At 53.4% G+C, this 18,210-nt stretch overlaps 3 protein-coding genes across 3 annotated transcripts; 2 read left to right on the top strand and 1 right to left on the bottom strand.

The window, feature by feature from the left end:
• The first annotated feature begins 2,016 nt into the window (after nucleotides 1-2,016).
• On the top strand, nucleotides 2,017-5,743 carry BLOC1S1 (biogenesis of lysosomal organelles complex 1 subunit 1). Its single transcript, XM_030938789.1, has 4 exons — nucleotides 2,017-2,222; nucleotides 2,958-3,030; nucleotides 5,127-5,259; nucleotides 5,535-5,743. The coding sequence occupies exons 1-4, from the start codon at nucleotides 2,078-2,080 to the stop codon at nucleotides 5,643-5,645; spliced, it is 462 nt and encodes a 153-aa protein (XP_030794649.1). The 5' UTR covers nucleotides 2,017-2,077; the 3' UTR covers nucleotides 5,646-5,743.
• A 152-nt stretch (nucleotides 5,744-5,895) lies between these two features.
• RDH5 (retinol dehydrogenase 5) lies at nucleotides 5,896-10,698 on the top strand. The gene is made up of 4 exons (XM_030938788.1): nucleotides 5,896-7,491; nucleotides 7,686-7,944; nucleotides 9,870-10,033; nucleotides 10,306-10,698. The coding sequence occupies exons 1-4, from the start codon at nucleotides 7,182-7,184 to the stop codon at nucleotides 10,527-10,529; spliced, it is 957 nt and encodes a 318-aa protein (XP_030794648.1). The 5' UTR covers nucleotides 5,896-7,181; the 3' UTR covers nucleotides 10,530-10,698.
• A 1,035-nt stretch (nucleotides 10,699-11,733) lies between these two features.
• On the bottom strand, nucleotides 11,734-15,489 carry CD63 (CD63 molecule). Its single transcript, XM_010377846.2, has 8 exons — nucleotides 15,231-15,489; nucleotides 14,558-14,634; nucleotides 13,431-13,619; nucleotides 13,165-13,239; nucleotides 12,975-13,070; nucleotides 12,410-12,550; nucleotides 12,101-12,184; nucleotides 11,734-11,914 (listed from the first exon to the last, which is right to left on the bottom strand). The coding sequence occupies exons 2-8, from the start codon at nucleotides 14,621-14,623 to the stop codon at nucleotides 11,849-11,851; spliced, it is 717 nt and encodes a 238-aa protein (XP_010376148.1). The 5' UTR covers nucleotides 14,624-14,634; nucleotides 15,231-15,489; the 3' UTR covers nucleotides 11,734-11,848.
• Between the last annotated feature and the right edge of the window lie 2,721 nt (nucleotides 15,490-18,210).

Genomic DNA, 18,210 nt, shown 5'->3' with positions numbered 1-18,210 from the left:
TGATGAGTCCTCAGGAAATGTTTAAAAAGAAGGCACAGTACACATATAATTTAGACGCATACACACAGTATCTCACGTTTTTATTAGAATTTTTATTTTGGCACTTAAAATGTTTTGCTTTATCTACCACTTAAGCATTTCATGTGCTTCTCCTCACTAATCCTTTGACAGTTGCACCTCTCCCAGGATTTGGGATGCTATTCTGCAAATAGCTGAATGAATCATTCATTGATCAGTAATTCTCAAATCTTACTCAGAAAATTCAAGAATGTTTTCTTCTAACTCAATCAGCACCCATTTCTCTCCACCCCACCCCCCCGCAAGTAAATATAATGAAGTCAACTTCAACTATGCCAATGAATCACAAAATGAGAGAATGCCAAAGTTGGAAATAGTTTTAGATATGGTTTAGCCCAGTGAGTCTCAACCCCGGATACACATTAGAATCACCAGAACAGCTTTTAAAATATACTGACGAGACCGGGCGTGGTAGCTCACACCTGTAATCCCAGCACTTTGGGAGGCTGAGGCAGGCGGATTACCTGAGGTCAGGAGTTCGAGACCAGTCTGACCAACGTGGTGAAACCCAGTCTCTACTAAAAATACAAAAATTAGCCAGGCGTGGTGGCACGCGCCTGTAATCCCAGCTACTCAGGAGGCTGAGGCAGGAGAATCGCTTGAACCCGGGAGGCGGAGGTTGCAGTCAGCTGAGATCATGCCACTGCACTCCAGCCTAGGGGACAGAGCAAGACTCTGTCTAAATAATAATAATAATTATTATTATACACACACACACACACACACACACACACAGTGATGTTTGGTCTCCACTCCTTAGATTCTATTTAATTAGTCTGGAATCAAGACTTTTTTTTTTTTTGAGACAGAGTCCCACTCTGTCACCCAGGCTGGAGTGCAGTGGTGTGATCTCCGCTCACTGAAACCTCCGCCTCCCAGGTTTAAGTGATTCTCCCGATTCTCCTGCCTCAGCCTCCTGAGTAGCTGGGATTACAGGCGCGCATCACCACGCCTGGCAAATTTTTGTATTTTTGTATCTTTAGCAGAGACAGGGTTTCACCGTGTTGTTCAGCCTGGTCTGGAACTCCTGACCTCGTGATACACCCGCCTCGGCCCCCCAAAGTGCTGGGATTACAGGCGTGAACCACCGCGCCCGGCCAATCAAGGCATTTTTATAAACCTTGTGATTTTTGTGATTCTAATGTTTAGATTCTAATGCTTAGCCAGGATTGAGAACCACCGATTTAATTCAATCCCTTCTCCTAGTTTTACTAAAGAGAAAACTAGAACCCAGAGTGGTAAGCAACTTGCCCAAAGTCACCCAACATGTTAGTGCAAAGTGCACCGAGAGAGATTGTACCAGTAGCAAGAATAGGCTGATGATGTTTATATTTGTTCTCGTTGGAGTTAATCCCGGAAGCATTTCTTTTTAGTTCACAGAGGCCTTATATAAATTACTTTTTACTTTGGCACAGCACTTAAGCTTCTGCTAAGACTGAAATGGGTTCGCATTCCTGACCACAAAAGGACAGAGATGAAATTCTACATTCACACCGCCCGCCAAGTTAGCCAAGCTCCCTAGGAGGCTGTCTGAAGTGCCTAAAATGCTTCTCTACAATGATCACCCAGAGTTGAGAGACTTCAGTGGGGTAGTGAGAAGAAAGAGGGTTGGGAGAGACAGGAAAGCATTCTCTCCCTGAGGGAAGGAACTGGGAATCAACTGAGAACCAGCTAGCACTGCCAGGAGGTAAGGAGAGGGAAGGAGAATAATTTAAATGAGCACAGGGAGCTTCTGCTCCCTCAACAACCAAACGGTGATAGACGGCCTGGCACCACCAGCCCTCGAAGCCTGAGAGCCACAGAAAATGTTAAAAACTGGCTTGGCAATATGAGTATTAAAAAATACTTCTTCCAACACTCACCAAAAAGTAAGCTCCTAATAAAGAAAAGAGTTCACCTGCCCTCCGCAATCCTCTACCTCTCTTCTCCGCCAAGATTTTCACCCAAAGTCTCAAAAGAGGGCGGTTCCCAACCTCACGTGACACAGTGGCCACGTGACATGGCCCCGGGGAGCCGAGGTGAGCGTTCCAGCTTCCGGAGCCGGAGGGGGCCCGACGTACCCAGCCCCCAGCCCGACGTGACCATGCTGTCCCGCCTCCTAAAAGAACACCAGGCCAAGCAGAATGAACGAAAGGAGCTACAGGGTGAGCCAAATATCCTGTCGGCCGTTTTCTTTCCGGCCGCGGCCTAGCTTCAGCCCGGAGCCTGGATCTCGAGTGACTACCCATATCCAGGGAAGGACGCTAGCTAGCGGGCAACGGGCATGGGGGAGAGGGAATTTCAGGGCGGCTTTTTTTTGAAACTCCTTTCCCTTGCCAACTGGCTCTGGTCCCTTGGGCAATACTCCGGTCCCCTCGGCAACGCCCCTAACCCCCGACCTGCCGCACCTCAGCCCCGCCCCTGCCCCGGAGCGCCCTGCTTATTGGCCCTGGGAGCCTCTCGTCCTGGCGGTAGGAAGGAGCGACTGTAGGGAGGAGGGTGTGGGGAACCCTCCAGAGATGGGCTTCTTGGAGGCCTGAAACCCCCGGAACGGAGGTGGGGCATTTGTTTCCTGAGTCCGGGCTGGAATCTCGGAGTTACCGATTCTTCGGCCAAGATAGTGGAGAAAGAGTGTCTGGGAGTCGGGAGTCCTGGGCGCTGCCGCTGACTTCCTGGCGTCCCTGAGTGAGTCCGTTTCCCTCCCAGGGTACCAGTTTCCTCATCTCTAAAATGAAAGAGGTTGCGCTATGTTTTGCAAGGTCCCTTTCAGCTCTGGCGTTCAGAGATTAGTTAAGAAATTTCGGCAACTAGCAAAATAGTAATGGGTGGGTAAGGAACCTTTAACACTACCCCTCAAAAACCCAAGTCTCCCCTCCAATTCCTTTTCCCCCTCTCCCCAGAGAAGAGGAGGCGAGAGGCTATCACTGCAGCGACCTGCCTGACAGAAGCTTTGGTGGATCACCTCAATGTGGGGTATGAACCTCTTTCTCATCAACACCAGTTTCCTCCTTCCCCAACCCGCCCAAGTTTAGGCACTGGCCAGTCTGACCCTCAGACCGCTGTTGAAGTGGTGGGATGTTCCACTAATTCACCTATCCTACCCCTCCCCTCCCAGCTCTACATAGAGAAACTTGATTCAACTCTGAGTCCTAGCACTGGGCAAGGGAGGAACAGCTGCAGTGGTTAGAGAAGCAGCCAGATTTCCTCTTCCCCACATTGACTTCCCTGGCATTACAACTTGATGCCATCTGCCCACCTCCCTTCACCCTTCCAAGTCCAGCTGTCATTTCAGCAGGAGGGAGAGCACCCTCCTTCATTGCAGCTTACCACCCTCTCCTTGCCTCCCACCCTCTGGCAAGGCTGGGGAGCAGCTGGCAGGAAAGAGATGGCACAGCTGGTGGTGGTGAGAGTAGAACCTGTTCCAGGAGCTATGGCAGAGCCAGGCTGTCTCTTACCTTCCTGCTGGGTCTCTGGGGACCACACCCTGCCCCAGCTCTAAATGAGAATGCCAGTAACAGTCAAAGACTTGGGAAAAAGCAAAGAATATTGTCTCTTGACCCTGAGTGACCCAGAAGCGTGCAGAGATTATGATTTGCTAGTCTGCCTGTTGGAAGAAAGGCAGTATGGTACCTTCCACCCCAGGTCAAGTAGAGCAGCTTGGTGTGAATCCAGAGACTGAGTCATCCAAGTGATCCATGCAGAGGCTGGGGTCATCTTCATTATTCATCATGGGGGAAGGTTGAGAAAAAGAAAGTTGTGGTTGGGGCCTCCGATCTCCCTTCTCTCCAGGCAGCTCTCTTTACTCAGTGTGAATATAGAAGCAGGTGGTCAATGGGGATAACCAGGAGTTCAGGAACTCTCAGGGGAGTCTGTTTCAGTTCCTACCCCACCCTTGACAGTGACCCAGCTGTCTCCCAAAAAGAAGGGACAGGGTCTGCCCTCCCACTTCCTCCCTCCCACATTGGTGCCTCCTGGGCTCTGCTGTGCCCATCATTAGTGAGATTGGCGCAGGCTTCTCCCTCTTCTTTTCCTTTGCTAGAGGCCACCCCATTTTCAGCTTAGAGGGCAGCTAAGCCAAAGCCAGATTAGAAAGGGTTTTGTGTTGCTGCCCACAGCTCCCCTCATTCCCAGGAAAGGAAAACAAAGGCTTAGTCTATCTTGGCCCCTGTCAGGTGTCCTGCCCACTCCCTCAGCCCTCACCAACCCCTTCCCCGCTCTAGCCCCCACACATTCCAGTGGGTAGGGGCACCGGATGTGGAATCTCCTGGCTGACTAGAGCTTTGGGGTGGGAAGTGAAAAATTCAGCAGCCAATAAAGGAGAACAATTATTGCGGGGGTGGAGGAGGGCCTAAAACATTGGCAGAAGGTTGGGGACACCAACCCCATGGTAGTAATGGTAACCACAGCCCATACCTTGATTGAAAAGAAAAACTAGTGTCTAAGACAGAAGGGAGGGAGCGTGTGTGTGTGTGTGTGTGTGTGTGTGTGTGTGTGTGTGTGTGTGTGTGTGTTCCTTGATCTGTGTGGGCGAAGGCTTGGAAGAGCAACTGAGAGCTGAGGAGAAACCCCTGGGATATCCTCTTTTGACCCAGAGTTTCTGGGGAGGGGTTTGCGCTCCCATCCTACCCCAGCTTCAGGGAGGGGCCAATTTCCCTCTCCAACTTCTTGCATAGATCCCTGGGCTTCCAATCACTGCCAGATGTGTCCCTCCTGCTGGATTTTCCCAGTTTTTCCATGCCCCTTTTTTCCTCCCAGCTTTTTCCTCAGGGATATCACTCTAGGTTTTCCCTCCCTTCCCCCACTCAGCTGCAGGAACTCCTTTTTGGGGGTTGGAGCTGGTATGTTTCTAGTCAGCTCCGAGCTTGGCTCTCCTGGGAATCCTGGGAGTGAGAGGAAGGAGCTGGGTTTATTTGCATGTACTGGTAGTCATTTGCATCACATCCAAAAATGGCCAAAATTATGAGCCCTGATTCTTGGCTGAACTCCCACTGCTGCAATGGAATATTAGTCCTGGAGACCACCCCCAACTAGCCGGGTGAGCTCATCTCCTCCCTCCTCCAACCCCCCAGTGTGGCCCAGGCCTACATGAACCAGAGAAAGCTGGACCATGAGGTGAAGACCCTACAGGTCCAGGCTGCCCAATTTGCCAAGCAGACAGGCCAGTGGATCGGAATGGTGGAGAACTTCAACCAGGCACTCAAGGTGGGCCATACTCCCTACCTCACCACCCCAATCCTGGGTCTCCATTGGCTGCCTCCAGTCAGTTTACCTCAGGTTTAGGTCAAGGAGGAAGTAGGGTGGTCCCAGAAACCCCATCTATAGCCCCAGTGTCAGAAAAGGTAGAGAGAGAAAGAAAAGCAGTTGGTGAGTCCAAGTAAAGCCTTTTCCAGGAGATGAATAAAACGTATTCCCCAGACTGGAAGCCATACTCTACCCATTCTGATTCCTGGGCTCCCACCTCCTCTCCCCCTTCCCAGGAAATTGGGGATGTGGAGAACTGGGCTCGGAGCATCGAGCTGGACATGCGCACCATTGCCACTGCACTGGAATATGTCTACAAAGGGCAACTGCAATCTGCCCCTTCCTAGCCCCTGTTCCCTCCCCCGACCCCATCCCTCCTACCTCACCCACAGGGGGAAGGAAGGAGGCTGACAAGCCTTGAATAAAACACAAGCCTCCATTTCTCTGTGGTGTGTTTCGAAGAGCTACTAGCTCCTGTGTTGGGGGTGGGAGTGGAAGGTTCAAAGATGGTTTCCCTGAGGGACAGGTATCTTTTGGGTAGAGGGTGGAACTAGCTTCCTCTTACTGTCCCAACTCTCTTCTCCTCCATGGCGTTTGTGCAGGTGTCTGTTAGGCAAGCAGAGGGTGGGAGTTCCCATCCCTCCTGAGAGAAGGTCCTAGTAGCCCTGCCCCAAGCTTCCTAATTCAGGACTTATTTCCTACAGAAGAGAAACAAGGCAAGGTACAGGCCTGGTCCCCAGCTCTGGCTCTCTGCCTCTCCACGTGCTCATGGCCTCTCCCAGGCTAACACTAAGCAGTGTCATGAGTCTGAGCCAGGTGGGAGATGAATTCCTGGGGGCGCTTCAGGGCTGAGAAGGGGGAGGGATGACAGGTCCAGTAACCGTTACCAACAGAGCAGTGCAGCTGCCATCCTTGACAGCTCCCTCCTCCTCCGAGACCATGACATAGATGGTCAGGAACCCAGGCTGAGAAAGACAGCCAAGGGGTGGGGGGAGCCTAGGCAAATCTGGCCTCTGCCAAGTCCTGGCTTCAGCCAGGCAAGCAAGCTCCAGCCTCCCTGGCTCCTCCTCCTCCCCAGCCCTATCCCCACCCTGTCACACATACACTTAATACGCCTGGCATCCAAGTCCACCCACTCCAGACTTTGGCCTTAGCAGTAGCTAGTGTGGGAGGCTGGGAAGACTGGGAGGAGTCTCTTAAACAAAAGCAAAAGAATCAGCTTTGGGTGCTGTAGTACCTGCCAGCTTTCCCCTCAGGAGGTAAGTAGATACTGGGAGCTGGGGGAACTATGAGAAGACTAGCTAGATATTACATGTATTGCCAACTCAAAACTTTCAGCTTTTAACATGCTTCCTCACACATTGTCCCCTTTGATCCTCCACAACTCTGAGGTGGAGCTGGTGGGTCTTAGCCCCACTTCGTAGGTGAGAAAATAGGTTGAGAGAGACAGTGAGATGCTCAGCATCACACAGCAAATCTGAGGCCACCAGGACTAAATGCAGGGTTCTTGGCCCTATACATCATTCCAAACACAAGGCCCAGGTTGCATATAGAAGGTTCAGTGTCCCTGGTTTAGTAGGAGAGAAAGTGTGAGGCAAGCAAGAAGATGCCTCTGCTCCATACAACGGGTCTGTACACAGGACCTGGCTCATGTGGCTTTAGTTAAATTAGCCACAAATACAGGGTCTGCCCACATCTTTGCTTTGCACAGATGAGCCATAGTTGGCCAATTATCTACCAACCAGATAATTTCTCAATATGCTCACACCAGATGCTTCCAGCTAGGGAAGGTATTAGGGGAAACGGCTTGAGGGCTGCAGTAAACTGGACAAGTTTTTCTGCCCAGCCTAGGCTGCCACCTGTAGGTCACTTGGGCTCCAGCTATGTGGCTGCCTCTGCTGCTGGGTGCCATACTCTGGGCAGTGCTGTGGTTGCTCAGGGACCGGCAGAGCCTGCCCGCCAGCGATGCCTTTGTCTTCATCACCGGCTGTGACTCAGGCTTTGGGCGCCTTCTGGCACTGCAGCTGGACCAGAGAGGCTTCCGAGTCCTGGCCAGCTGCCTGACCCCCTCTGGGGCCGAGGACCTGCAGCGGGTGGCCTCCTCCCGCCTCCACACTACCCTGCTGGATATCACTGATCCCCAGAGCGTCCAGCAGGCAGCCAAGTGGGTGGAGACGCATGTTAAGGAAGCAGGTAAGTATGGTAGACCACCAGGAATATGGTGTGGGGTGTCCTGATCCCCACAGTGACCCCAGGAGTCACCTGCAAGGGCTGTGGTAAGCTAAAGGGACTATTTGAGGAGGAGCAGTTTTCAGATGCTCCCAGGAAGAAGAGGGGGCTGTGGGAGTGCCTTACCTACCCCCAGCATCCTTCTCATCTCCCCACAGGGCTTTTTGGTCTGGTGAATAATGCTGGTGTGGCTGGTATCATCGGACCCACACCATGGCTGACCCGGGATGATTTCCAGCGGGTGCTGAATGTGAACACAATGGGTCCCATCGGGGTCACCCTTGCCCTGCTGCCTCTGCTGCAGCAAGCCCGGGGCCGGGTGATCAACATCACCAGCGTCCTGGGTCGCCTGGCAGCCAATGGTGGGGGCTACTGTGTCTCCAAATTTGGCCTGGAGGCCTTCTCTGACAGTCTGAGGTGAGGGGTACAGGGCTCTGGGTTCCAGGACTAAGAGCAGCCCACTCAACAAACATGGGCCAGCAGAGATGGTTAAGGTACAGCACATTGGAATAGTTAAGAAAAGACAGTTTAAGGCTAGACTTCATGAGTTCAAACCCCACCCTTATGTAAGCTTTGTGACCATAAGTAGATTACTTCTCTTTACCCATTTTTAACGCATTTGTTTTTTGTTTTTTGTGATGGAGTCTCGCTCTGTCGCCAGGCTGGAGTGCAGTGGCGCGATCTTGGCTCACCACAACCTCCGCCTCCCGGTTTCAAGCGATTCTCCTGCCTCAGCCTCCCAAGTAGCTGGGGCTACAGGCACGTGCCACCATGCCTGGCTAATTTTTGTATTTTTAGTAGAGATGGGGTTTCACTATGTTGGCCAGGTTGGTCTCTAACTCCTGACCTCGTGATCTGCCCGCCTCGGCCTCCCAAAGTGCTGGGATTACAGATGTGAGCCACCACACCCGGCCTTGCCTCTCTCATCTTTAAACAATAAGGTTCAAAGTTCCATGGGAGCATGAAGGAGACATGATGAGGACAACAGGGGAGCAGGGCCTGAGTTCTTTTTGTTTGGTTTTTGTTTTTTTGTTTGTTTGAGAGTTTTCCTCTTGTTGCCTAGGCTGAAGTGCAATGGCAAGATCTCAGCTCACTGCAACCCCTGCCTCTCAGGTTCATGCAATTGTCCTGCCTTAGCCTCCCAATTAGCTGGGATTACAGGCACCCGCCACTACTCCCAGCTAATTTTTTTGTATTTTTAGTAGAGATGGGGTTACACCATGTTGGCCAGGCTGGTTTCGAACTCCTGACCTCAGGTGATCCACCTGCGTGAGCCACCACACACAGCCCAAGGCCTAAGTTCTTAGCAGAAGTACAAGGCGCCTAAGCTTAGTCCACCTTCTAAGGAAGCCTGCCTTTGTCACCATCACTCAGCAAATAATCTCCTTTTGTCCCTCTCAGCCTGAATTTTCCAGGCAGCATCATGGAACACACGTTTTTTTTTTTTAGTTTTGAGACGAGGCCTTGTTGTCATCCAGGATGGAGTGCAATGGCGCAGTCACAGCCCACTGCAGCTTCAAACTCCTAGGCTCAAGCAGCTCAAGCGATACTTACACCTCAGCCTCCTGAGTAGCTGAGACCACAGGCGCCTGCCAGCATGCCTGGCTAGTATTTTTTTTATAGATGGGGTCTTGCTGTGGTGACCAGACTTGTCTCAAACTCCCGGCCTCAAGTGATGCTTCCGCCTGGGCCTCCCAAAGTGTTGGGATTATAGGCGTGAGCCACTGCATACTGGAACACATACTTTATACTTGGATTTTTTTCTCCCTTCCCCTCCTGCTCCTTACCTATACGTGGATTTCTACATCTGTGCCAGAGCAACGGGATGTATCCCCACTTTCCCCATCAGCTTACCCTCCAGCAAATATGAGACTATACCCTTCAATATCCAGCACTCAGGGCTCAACCCTGTGTTTCAGGAGCAAGGGAATGGGGTTCCTCTAGGTCAGGAATTGGCAAACTCAGTACTCAAGCCAGATCTGGCCAGCTGCCTACAAGCTAATAATGGTTTTTAGATTTTTAAATGGTTACATTGTAAACTGTTATATAAGTACCTGATAATATCATTAATTTTGTTTCTTGGCCTGCCGTGCTTAAAATATTAACTCTCTGGCCCTTTAAGAAAAAAATGTGCTGACCCCTGCTCTAGATCAAAGAAAACAAACCTCAAAAATACTTTCCTCCCTCTACCCCACTTGACCCTTGTCCCAGGGTAGTAGGCATCTCCATCAAAACTCTTGTCCCTGGTCTGTGGTAACTTTCTCAGCTCCCCAACCCATGTCCCTCAAAGTCCCCTCCCTATAGAGCAAGAACCCAGCAACTTCCCTCTGCCCCTCTTCTAGGCGGGATGTGGCTCATTTTGGGATACGAGTCTCCATCGTGGAGCCTGGCTTCTTCCGAACCCCTGTGACCAACCTGGAGAGTCTGGAGAAAACCCTGCAGGCCTGCTGGGCACGGCTACCTCCTGCCACACAGGCCCACTATGGGGGGGCCTTCCTCACCAAGTGTGAGTAGCCAAGCCCACACAGGGCACATGAAGGGAAACAAGAGTACCAGAAAGGCCAGTCCTGCAGAAGACTGCTGGGAGGTGGGTGGGGCACCCAGGGCAGGGTTGAGGGTGAATGGGATGCCACAAGAGTGCTCAGGCCATGTGGAACCTGCCCACTCCCCACACTGAGGAGGGGACTGAGGGTGACAAGCCCAGGGCCCCAGAAGACAGTACCTAAGATGGGCTGGAGTGGGGAAGGGAAACTGATTGCAACCACCTATGGGGTGCAGACCTGAAAATGCAACAGCGCATCATGAACCTGATCTGTGACCCGGACCTAACCAAGGTGAGCCAATGCCTGGAGCATGCCCTGACTGCTCGACACCCCCGAACCCGCTACAGCCCGGGCTGGGATGCCAAGCTGCTCTGGCTGCCTGCCTCCTACCTGCCAGCCAGCCTGGTGGATGCTGTGCTCACCTGGATCCTTCCCAAGCCTGCCCAAGCGGTCTACTGAATCCAGCCTTCCAGCAAGAGATTGTTTTTCAAGGGCAAGGACTTTATTTCTGCCCCCACCCTGGTACTGCCTGGTGCCTGCCACAAAATAAGCACTAACAAAAGTGTATTGTTTAAAAAATAAAAGAAGGTGGGCAGAAATGAATGTGCCCAGTGGAAGGCTGACCCCATTTAAGTGCCAACTACGCCAAACCGACATGCTCACGGTCTGTGGCCCGTTTAGTGCCTGCAAAACAGCTAGCACCCACAGTGGGGCGCCAAGGAACTGCCTCACATCTACAGCTGCACCTCGAGGAGTGGCCATCAGAGGGCACTTTGATACGTTTCCCTTATTTTCTGAAGGGGAGTAAGGTTGCAATTCAGTGTCTGTACTGGGAATGGTCTTTATATTCCTTGGGGGAGAAGAGCAGGTGATGAAGAGGGGTCGGGGCCACGCTGGGTGGCTTCCATGGAAGAAAAGGCAATGTTCACGTAAATTCTCCTGCTAAGGACACTGGCCACACAGGTGTCAAGGCAACTTAACCACACTTTGAAAGGAGCTGCCGGGCGCGGTGGCCCACGCCTGTAATGCCAGCACTTTGAGAGGCTGAGGTGGGCAGATCACGAGGTCAGGAGATCGAGACCATCCTGGCCAACATGGTGGAACTCCGTCTCTACTAAAAATACAAAAAATTAGCCGGGCGTGGTGGCGGGCGCCTGTAGTCCCAGCTACTGGGAGGCTGAGGCAGGAGAATGGCGTAAACCCGGGAGGCGGAGCTTGCAGTGAGCCGAGATGCACCACTGCACTGCAGCCTGGGCGACAAAGCAAGACTCCGTCTCAAAAAAAAAAAAGGAGCTGGATCCCTTGAGGATTGACCAGGAAGGGAGTTGCTGGGCCCTTAGCGGTGCACAGGCGGCCAGGAAGATGTCCAAGGCAGATGTGGGCTGGGCTCTCCCAGGTGGGACCTTTCTGGGGAGCTGCTTTGACTTACGCAGCAGATGGCTTCATGAATGATCACAGTGAGCCTGGCAGCGTAAGACTAGGGGGCAGAAAGCACTACAGTCTCTGGATCCTCACTTCTCCCACCGCCTGTCCAACCAACACCTTCAGCAAAGTCGTCCTTTCCCAAACACCCCCCAGAATAGACCTTCTCGAAGTACACATGCAGTAAGGTCCCAGAGGACAGGCAACATGAGTAAGGAAAGGAAGGAATCAAGCATCACTCTAAGACAAACTCAGACCATTTCTCTTTTCGGTCTGAAAAAATAATCCGTTTAATTGAAAAACCTGGAGGATACTATTCCACTCCCCCAGATGAGGAGGCTGAGGAGACCAGACCCCTACATCACCTCGTAGCCACTTCTGATACTCTTCACAAGGCAGCAGGCAAAGACAATTCCCAAAACCTAGAAGGAAAGATGGGGATGGGGATGGAGAGGAGTCAGAAGGGCCAGCTACCCGAGACCCATGCAAGAGACTCCAAACACACACTCCCAGGTCAGTACCTCCTGCTCAGCACCCTCCTCCCCTCGGCCCCTATCCTCCAGGCACCCTAAATTGAGTCCCAGCCCTCTCTCAGGGTTATCTCTTACCTCAACAAAAGCAATTCCAAGAGCTGCTGCAGCCACCACCAGCACGTTTTTCCTCAGCCAGCCGCCAATCTTCTCCACACAGCCCTGAAGGGTGGCAGGCACAAAGGATAAAAGCACCATCAGAAACTTCCCACCCCAATCCCCTCCCCTGGTCCATCAGTCTCTTCCCTGCCCCGGTACCTTTCACCCCACCCTTACCATTTCCAGATCCCCTCCCCATCCCTGACGCTGTCCACCTCCATCCTGGGTCTCTTGCCTTCTAAAACATTTCCCAGGTTTCCCAAGTCCCATACACAGTTTCCTCCCTACCTCCTTATGGATCGCCTTCTCGTTGAAATTAATCCCACAGCCCACAGTGACATTAATGCAGCAGGAGTCAGGGACTCGGTTCTTCGACATGGAAGGGATTTTCTCCCAATCTGTGTAGTTAGCAGCCCCACAGCACTTAAACTGGGGGAGGGAAGAAATATGGAGAAGAAGGGTGTTAAGTGAACCTTCACCATCAATATGGAGATGAGAATTCTTTTTTTTTTTTTTTTGAGACAGACTTGCTCTGTTGCCCAGACTGGAGTGTGATGGCTTGATCTCAGCTCACTGCAACCTCTGCCTCCTAGGTTCAAGCGATTCTCCTGCCTCACCCTCCTGAGCAGCTGGGATTACAGGCACTCACCACCACACCTGGCTAATTTTTGTATTTTTAGTAGAGACAGGGTTTCACCATGTTGGCCAGGCTAGTCTCAAACTTCTGACTTCACGTGATCTGCCCACCTCGGCCTCCAAAAGTGCTGAGATTACAGGTGTGAGCCACCACACCCAGCCTTGGAGATGAGAATTCTCTATTCCCATCACCCCTGCTCCCAGCAACCCCACTCACATCTGCCTGCATCCTGTCCAGGATCGAAGCAGTGTGGTTGTTTTTCGGGTAATTCTCCATCTGCTGCCGGAAGTTGTTATTAAACTCTGACATCACCTGAGGGTACGGAGGAGCACTGCTGCCGTCAGAATTCAAGCACCTGGGTCCCAGACCAGGCTGAGGCAGGCCCTTCCCGTTATTCCCTGCTTACCTTATCTCTAAACACATAGCCAGCAATGGCTGCAGCCACCTCCACCAACATGATAAGAGACAGAAAGATGGCAAACTGCAGGAGCAAAGGACAGGAGTCAGGTTTGGAGTCTATGCATTACAGGGGCCCGTCCTGGCATAGCCGGTCCCTGGACACTCATAAAGGTCTTCCTTACCCACCCACCTCACCTCACCCACCTTCCTGAGCCCCAACCAAGTTGCTCTGGCAGTCCCAGACCACCTATGTTGGTCCTGCCTCCCACTCACCGTGATCATAAGACAATAGTTCTCCTTGCAGGCCCCGCAGCAGCCCACAAAGGCCACGAGGAAGAGGAAGACACCCACTGCGATGATGACCACAGGCAACAGAGAGCCAGGGGTAGCCCCCTGGATTATGGTCTGACTCAGGACAAGCTGTGCCCCGACACCCACAGCAATCAGTCCCACTGCACAGGCCTAAGAGGAAAGCAGGTGAGCATTAGGCCTGATCCACCACACAGTGGTCCTCCATGGTGGAGGGCAAGGGGTACACCTAGGACACAGACGTGACCCCATCCGGAGGAGAGATTCTCACACCTCCAGGGAACTTCTTTGGCTGTAGGGAAGGGGGATGACCCATCCTTGCCTGCCCCCACCTCCCTTGATACCCTCCCAGCTCTTCAATCAGGGAAGTGACCAAATTCAAAGACCTCCCAGAAAGCCTTGACCCCAAGGCACGTATTTCTGACCTAGAATAATGCTTTCTAAGGGCCTCCAGGACTCCCAGTTCAATTCTCTCCCAGAACTGTTCCCTCACTATCCTCCAGTGCACACCCCACGCGCATCAGCTGTGACTAAGGTTCCTCTGGCCAGTTAAGCCAGGAGAAGAGAAGAGGAAAAGGGGGCAAGAGTGATGTGCCCCTCCCTAGACAAACAGTAGCCTCTCAAGCCAGGAGCCCAGGGCAGGAGCAAATTGACGTGGGCAGAGCCCTTCCTCACCCCCAAGCGCTGGGAGGACGGAAAGGGGGAGAGGGACTGGAGAGGGATGAGGGGGGTGGGGAGGAAGAGAGGGGAGAAGGGAGAGCGAAGGGAAGCCTCATGGCGATAGCATCAGGCGGTTGGCTGGTTGCCCCACTGCCCCATATCACAAGTGGTTGGGTCACCAGACAGGAAGGGCCAGGCAGGAGGGATGGGGGTAGGGGTTGCTGCACACCCAGGATGGCCATTCTCGGTGGAAACAAGCCTCAGGTGTCCAGGAAAACTGGAGGAGGGAGTGGCCGCGCTGTCTTTCCCTGGCTTTCTTTCCACATCTGGTCTCCAGCTGCCTTAATTCTTATTCCCTCAGCCCTCACCACTGTGGAGCCAGGTCTCCCCGCACCCTGCCGGCGCGCCCCCCAGGACCCCTCGCCACTCACGCAAAAGGCCAGCAGGAGGACGTAGAGCAAGAACTTCACACATTTCATTCCTCCTTCCACCGCCATGGCTGCCGGGCCTGGGGCAGAGACGAGGGCGGGGGGATTAAAACTGGCCGAAGGGGGACCTCGGTTTCCGGGCTCCCGGCCGGCCCTCGAGGGCTTCCCTACACGGCCCCGATTCCCGGCCCCTCCCACCCGGAAACCCGCGGTCGGAACCACGTCTCCCAGCCCCCTCTCTACCCGCAGGAGAGGGGTGGGGGCGACGGCCAAGAAGCCCGGACCCCGCCCCGCCGCCTCTGGGGCGCAGGATAGATCCGAGGGCGTCGGCAGGGGCTCGAGCCTGACGCCGACCCTCGGCCCTTCAGTCTCCGGGCGTCAAACACCCTCTCCCCACCCAACACCCAGCCGGGAGAAACGGTCTTCAGCCCTACCCCGACCCCTGCCCCAGTCGCTTTCCCCTGGGCTCTGACCTTCCGCCCACCAAAAAAAAAAGTGCGGCCGGCACCCCCGCCACACCCTGCCCAGGCCCAGGGAAGTTCGAATCAAAGTTGTTCGAGGGCGGCTGGAGAGCGCCGGGCGAGTCTCCGCGGGCCTGGGGCGAGCCCTGGAGGAAGGGACCGCCGGTGGTCTCTCCCAGCCCGCGCCGAAGTCCGCCGGGGCCCCGCGGCCTCACCTGGGCTCCCCAAGGCTGCGCGCTCCTCTCCCGCCGCGGCTCCGGGGCTCTCTAGCTGCGCCCCCCAGCTCCCGCCCCGCCTGCCGCGCGGCCCCGCCCCGGGCTCCAGCCACGGTCCCCTCCCCCGCCCAGTGGCCGCCGGCCTCCCTCATGTGACGCGGGAACAGCTGCGGCCTGAGTCACTGGGCCCGGCGCAGGGTGGGCCGAGCCCCCCGCCCGGCCAGGGCCACGTGGCCCCTACCCGGAAGAAGGCGCCCACCCCCGCAAACGGAGAGCCGCAAGGGCAAGACCTCGGGGCGCCTGGGGCCCCCCTCTGGCGCCCCGCCTCCGTGCCAGCTCGGGGTAGGAGAGCAGGGCGGAGCGCAGCCTGGGTTACTCTGGTTAAGAGAAGCGGACGAGGTGGGTGAGAGTTATCCTCTGAGCGCCGGGGCGGAGAGCTGAGGCCGGGTGACAAGGTGGTCTGAGAGAGGTTTCCCCATCCTTCTCCAGTAGCCCAGCTCTGTCCTCTGGCTCCAACTTTGTGCAAGCCCCCTCCCCATACGACTGTGCCGACAGCTGGGGACTGCCTGGGGTCGGGTGGGGCCAGAACCAACAGTTCCAGAAAGTCCCTGGCCTCACATCCTGGGTGTCTCCCAACATTCTAGAGCATTCTAGAGTGGGAATTTCTGGCCCCACTCTATTAGCACAGCTTCTCCATTTTCCAGGGTTCCTAGTCTGAGAAAAGGGGAGGAAGCCCTTCCCCGAAGCCACGCTACCCAGTCAATCAATACACGTCCTCGTCGGGTCCCGCCCTCTGGGGGAGGATTGACAAGGTCTGCGCTCCCAGCTCCGGGACAGCTCCTGCATCGTCTGTGATAGCGAGGGTTTGGGGGAAGACACGAAGGTAGGAGAGGCTTACATCCTCTGGATTTCCTCGTCTTATCCCAGAAGACAAAGCCAGGCTGGAAGCGGGCTAGGGGGTCAAGCTGCCTCCCTCCCTTGTGTGCCAGGGGTGGTGTCCAGAAGGAGCTGATCTGAACAGGCCAGAGAGTGGGACCGGTCGTCACACCCCCACACCTCCAGCCTCGGACCCACTCCTTGGGCTCTTAGGGTCCTGCCTCAAGAACCACTTCCTGAGTCTTGGTGTATGTGTGTACACAAAGAAGGAAAGAAGTCTCGAGAGCAAAAGGAAGGAGATCCGGGCTGGGCTAAGAAGCATCTTCCAGGATCACGGCCTTCCCGTGGGACACACCAAGCCCATTCCGGACCTTGCTCTTCCTGACCATGGCGGGCAGGCTGTGGAGGAGGAGTGGAGAGCTGAAGAAAGGAGTATTCATCAGGTTCCTTATTGTGCTGCCACTAGATGCCAGGCATATGCTAGGCTCGGGGGCTGCAAGGAGAGGAAGACAGCGGCCCTGTCCTCTGCCAGCAGGCAGAACCAAGTTCTGGCCACACTGAAGAAAGGCAGAAGCCTGCGGTGGCAGCTGGTTAAGTTCAGAGGGAGGGAAAGGGAGAGGAGAATGGATTTCACGGAGCAGGTGGATGTGCTCAAGGTGACCTTGGAGAATAAAGGGGAGAGCTCCAGGGACAGAGAAACAGTTGACTGTGGAAAAAAGGGGCATTTTTTAAAGTACATGGCGGTTGGGTTTGACTGGTTCAAAGGACTTGGGAAGGATGTGGTGAGATGGGTTGAAGGTGGTCTGAAGATCAAGATTGAGAGACTTTAGATACATAACAACCAACTGCAATGTTTCGTCCTTCATTGAATGGTTGAACAAACCAGCTGTGAAAGACATTTTGGGACATACGAATATGGACTGAGAATTAGACATGAGAAAATTATTTTGTTAACTTGTTATCATGGTTAACAAAACGGTCATATAATATGATTATGTGGAGAAGTTACTCTAGTTTTTCCTCTTTTTTTTTTCTTTATTCTCATATCAGCTAATGCATTTGCTACAGGAAAGGGGTCCCCATCCAGACCACAAGAGGGGGTTCTTGGATCTCATTCAAGAAAGAATTCAGGGCAAGTCTCAGTGCAAAGTATAAGCAAGTTTATTAAAAAAGTAGTGGTGAAGGAACAGCTGCTCCATAGACAGAGTAGGATGTTCCTGAAAGTAAAGAGGAGGGGCCAGGTGCAGTGGCTCCCCACGCCTGTAATCCCAGCACTTTGGGAGGCCTAGGCGAGTGGATCACCTGAGGTCAGGAGTTCGAGACCAGCCTGGCCAACATGGTGAAATCCCGTCTCTACTAAAAACACAAAAAGTAGCTGGGCATAGTGGTGTGTGCCTGTAGTCCCAGCTATTCAGGAGGCTGAGGCAGAAGAATCGCTTCAACCCAGGAGGCAGAGGTTGCAGTGAGCAGAGATCATGTTACTGTACTCCAGGCTGGGTGACAAGAGTGAAACTCCAGTCTGTCTTTTTTTTTGAGACGGAGTCTTGCTCTGTCACCAGGGTGGAGTGCAGTGGTGCGATTGATCTTGGCTCACAGTAAGCTCTACCTCCTGTGTTCAATTGATTCTCCTGCCTCAGCCTCCCGAGTAACTGGGACTACAGGCACGCGCCACCACGCCCAGCTAATTTTTGTATTTTTAGTAGAGATGGGGTTTCACCATATTGGCCAGGATGGTCTCGATCTCTTGACCTCATGATCCACCGCCCCGTTGTCCTTCCAAAGTGCTGGGATTACAGGCATAAGCCTCTGTGCCCAACAAAACTCTGTCTCAAAAAAAAAAAAGTAAGAGGAGGAACACATTCACTGTAGGTATAATGCTTGTATATATGGAGAGATGTGTTTTGCTACAAGGGTTTGTGATAAAGGATTAATTATCTTAATTACTATGTTTTGTAAAAATCAATATTATCTTTTTTTAGTTATTATTATTAATTTGTTTCCTTAACCATAAACATCTAGAAGCTAAAAATGCCTAACATTCTGAGAATGCATCCCAGCAAGTCCCAGCCTCCTTTTTCTAGCCCTGCTCAAAATGGAGTCACTC

This window comes from Rhinopithecus roxellana, chromosome 10 (assembly GCF_007565055.1).
Source record: "Rhinopithecus roxellana isolate Shanxi Qingling chromosome 10, ASM756505v1, whole genome shotgun sequence".
NCBI classification, from domain to species: domain Eukaryota; kingdom Metazoa; phylum Chordata; class Mammalia; order Primates; family Cercopithecidae; genus Rhinopithecus; species Rhinopithecus roxellana.
Note: the sequence above shows the minus strand (reverse complement) of the source record. Positions and strands in the feature narration are given on the sequence as shown.

What these genes read in the sequence shown, in the direction of transcription:
- CD63 (XM_010377846.2), bottom strand. Translation starts at nt 14,623, where the DNA reads ATGGCGGTGGAAGGAGGAATGAAATGTGTGAAGTTCTTGCTCTACGTC. An exon ending in TGGACAGGATGCAGGCAGAT is followed by an intron (nt 12,551 to 12,974) that starts GTGAGTGGGGTT and finishes TCCCTCCCCCAG; the next exon opens with TTTAAGTGCTGTGGGGCTGC. An exon ending in AGAAGGCGATCCATAAGGAG is followed by an intron (nt 12,185 to 12,409) that starts GTAGGGAGGAAA and finishes GCCACCCTTCAG; the next exon opens with GGCTGTGTGGAGAAGATTGG.
- RDH5 (XM_030938788.1), top strand. Translation starts at nt 7,182, where the DNA reads ATGTGGCTGCCTCTGCTGCTGGGTGCCATACTCTGGGCAGTGCTGTGG. An exon ending in GACGCATGTTAAGGAAGCAG is followed by an intron (nt 7,492 to 7,685) that starts GTAAGTATGGTA and finishes ATCTCCCCACAG; the next exon opens with GGCTTTTTGGTCTGGTGAAT. An exon ending in GCCTTCTCTGACAGTCTGAG is followed by an intron (nt 7,945 to 9,869) that starts GTGAGGGGTACA and finishes CCCCTCTTCTAG; the next exon opens with GCGGGATGTGGCTCATTTTG.
- BLOC1S1 (XM_030938789.1), top strand. Translation starts at nt 2,078, where the DNA reads ATGGCCCCGGGGAGCCGAGGTGAGCGTTCCAGCTTCCGGAGCCGGAGG. An exon ending in TGAACGAAAGGAGCTACAGG is followed by an intron (nt 2,223 to 2,957) that starts GTGAGCCAAATA and finishes CCCTCTCCCCAG; the next exon opens with AGAAGAGGAGGCGAGAGGCT. An exon ending in GTGGATCACCTCAATGTGGG is followed by an intron (nt 3,031 to 5,126) that starts GTATGAACCTCT and finishes CCAACCCCCCAG; the next exon opens with TGTGGCCCAGGCCTACATGA.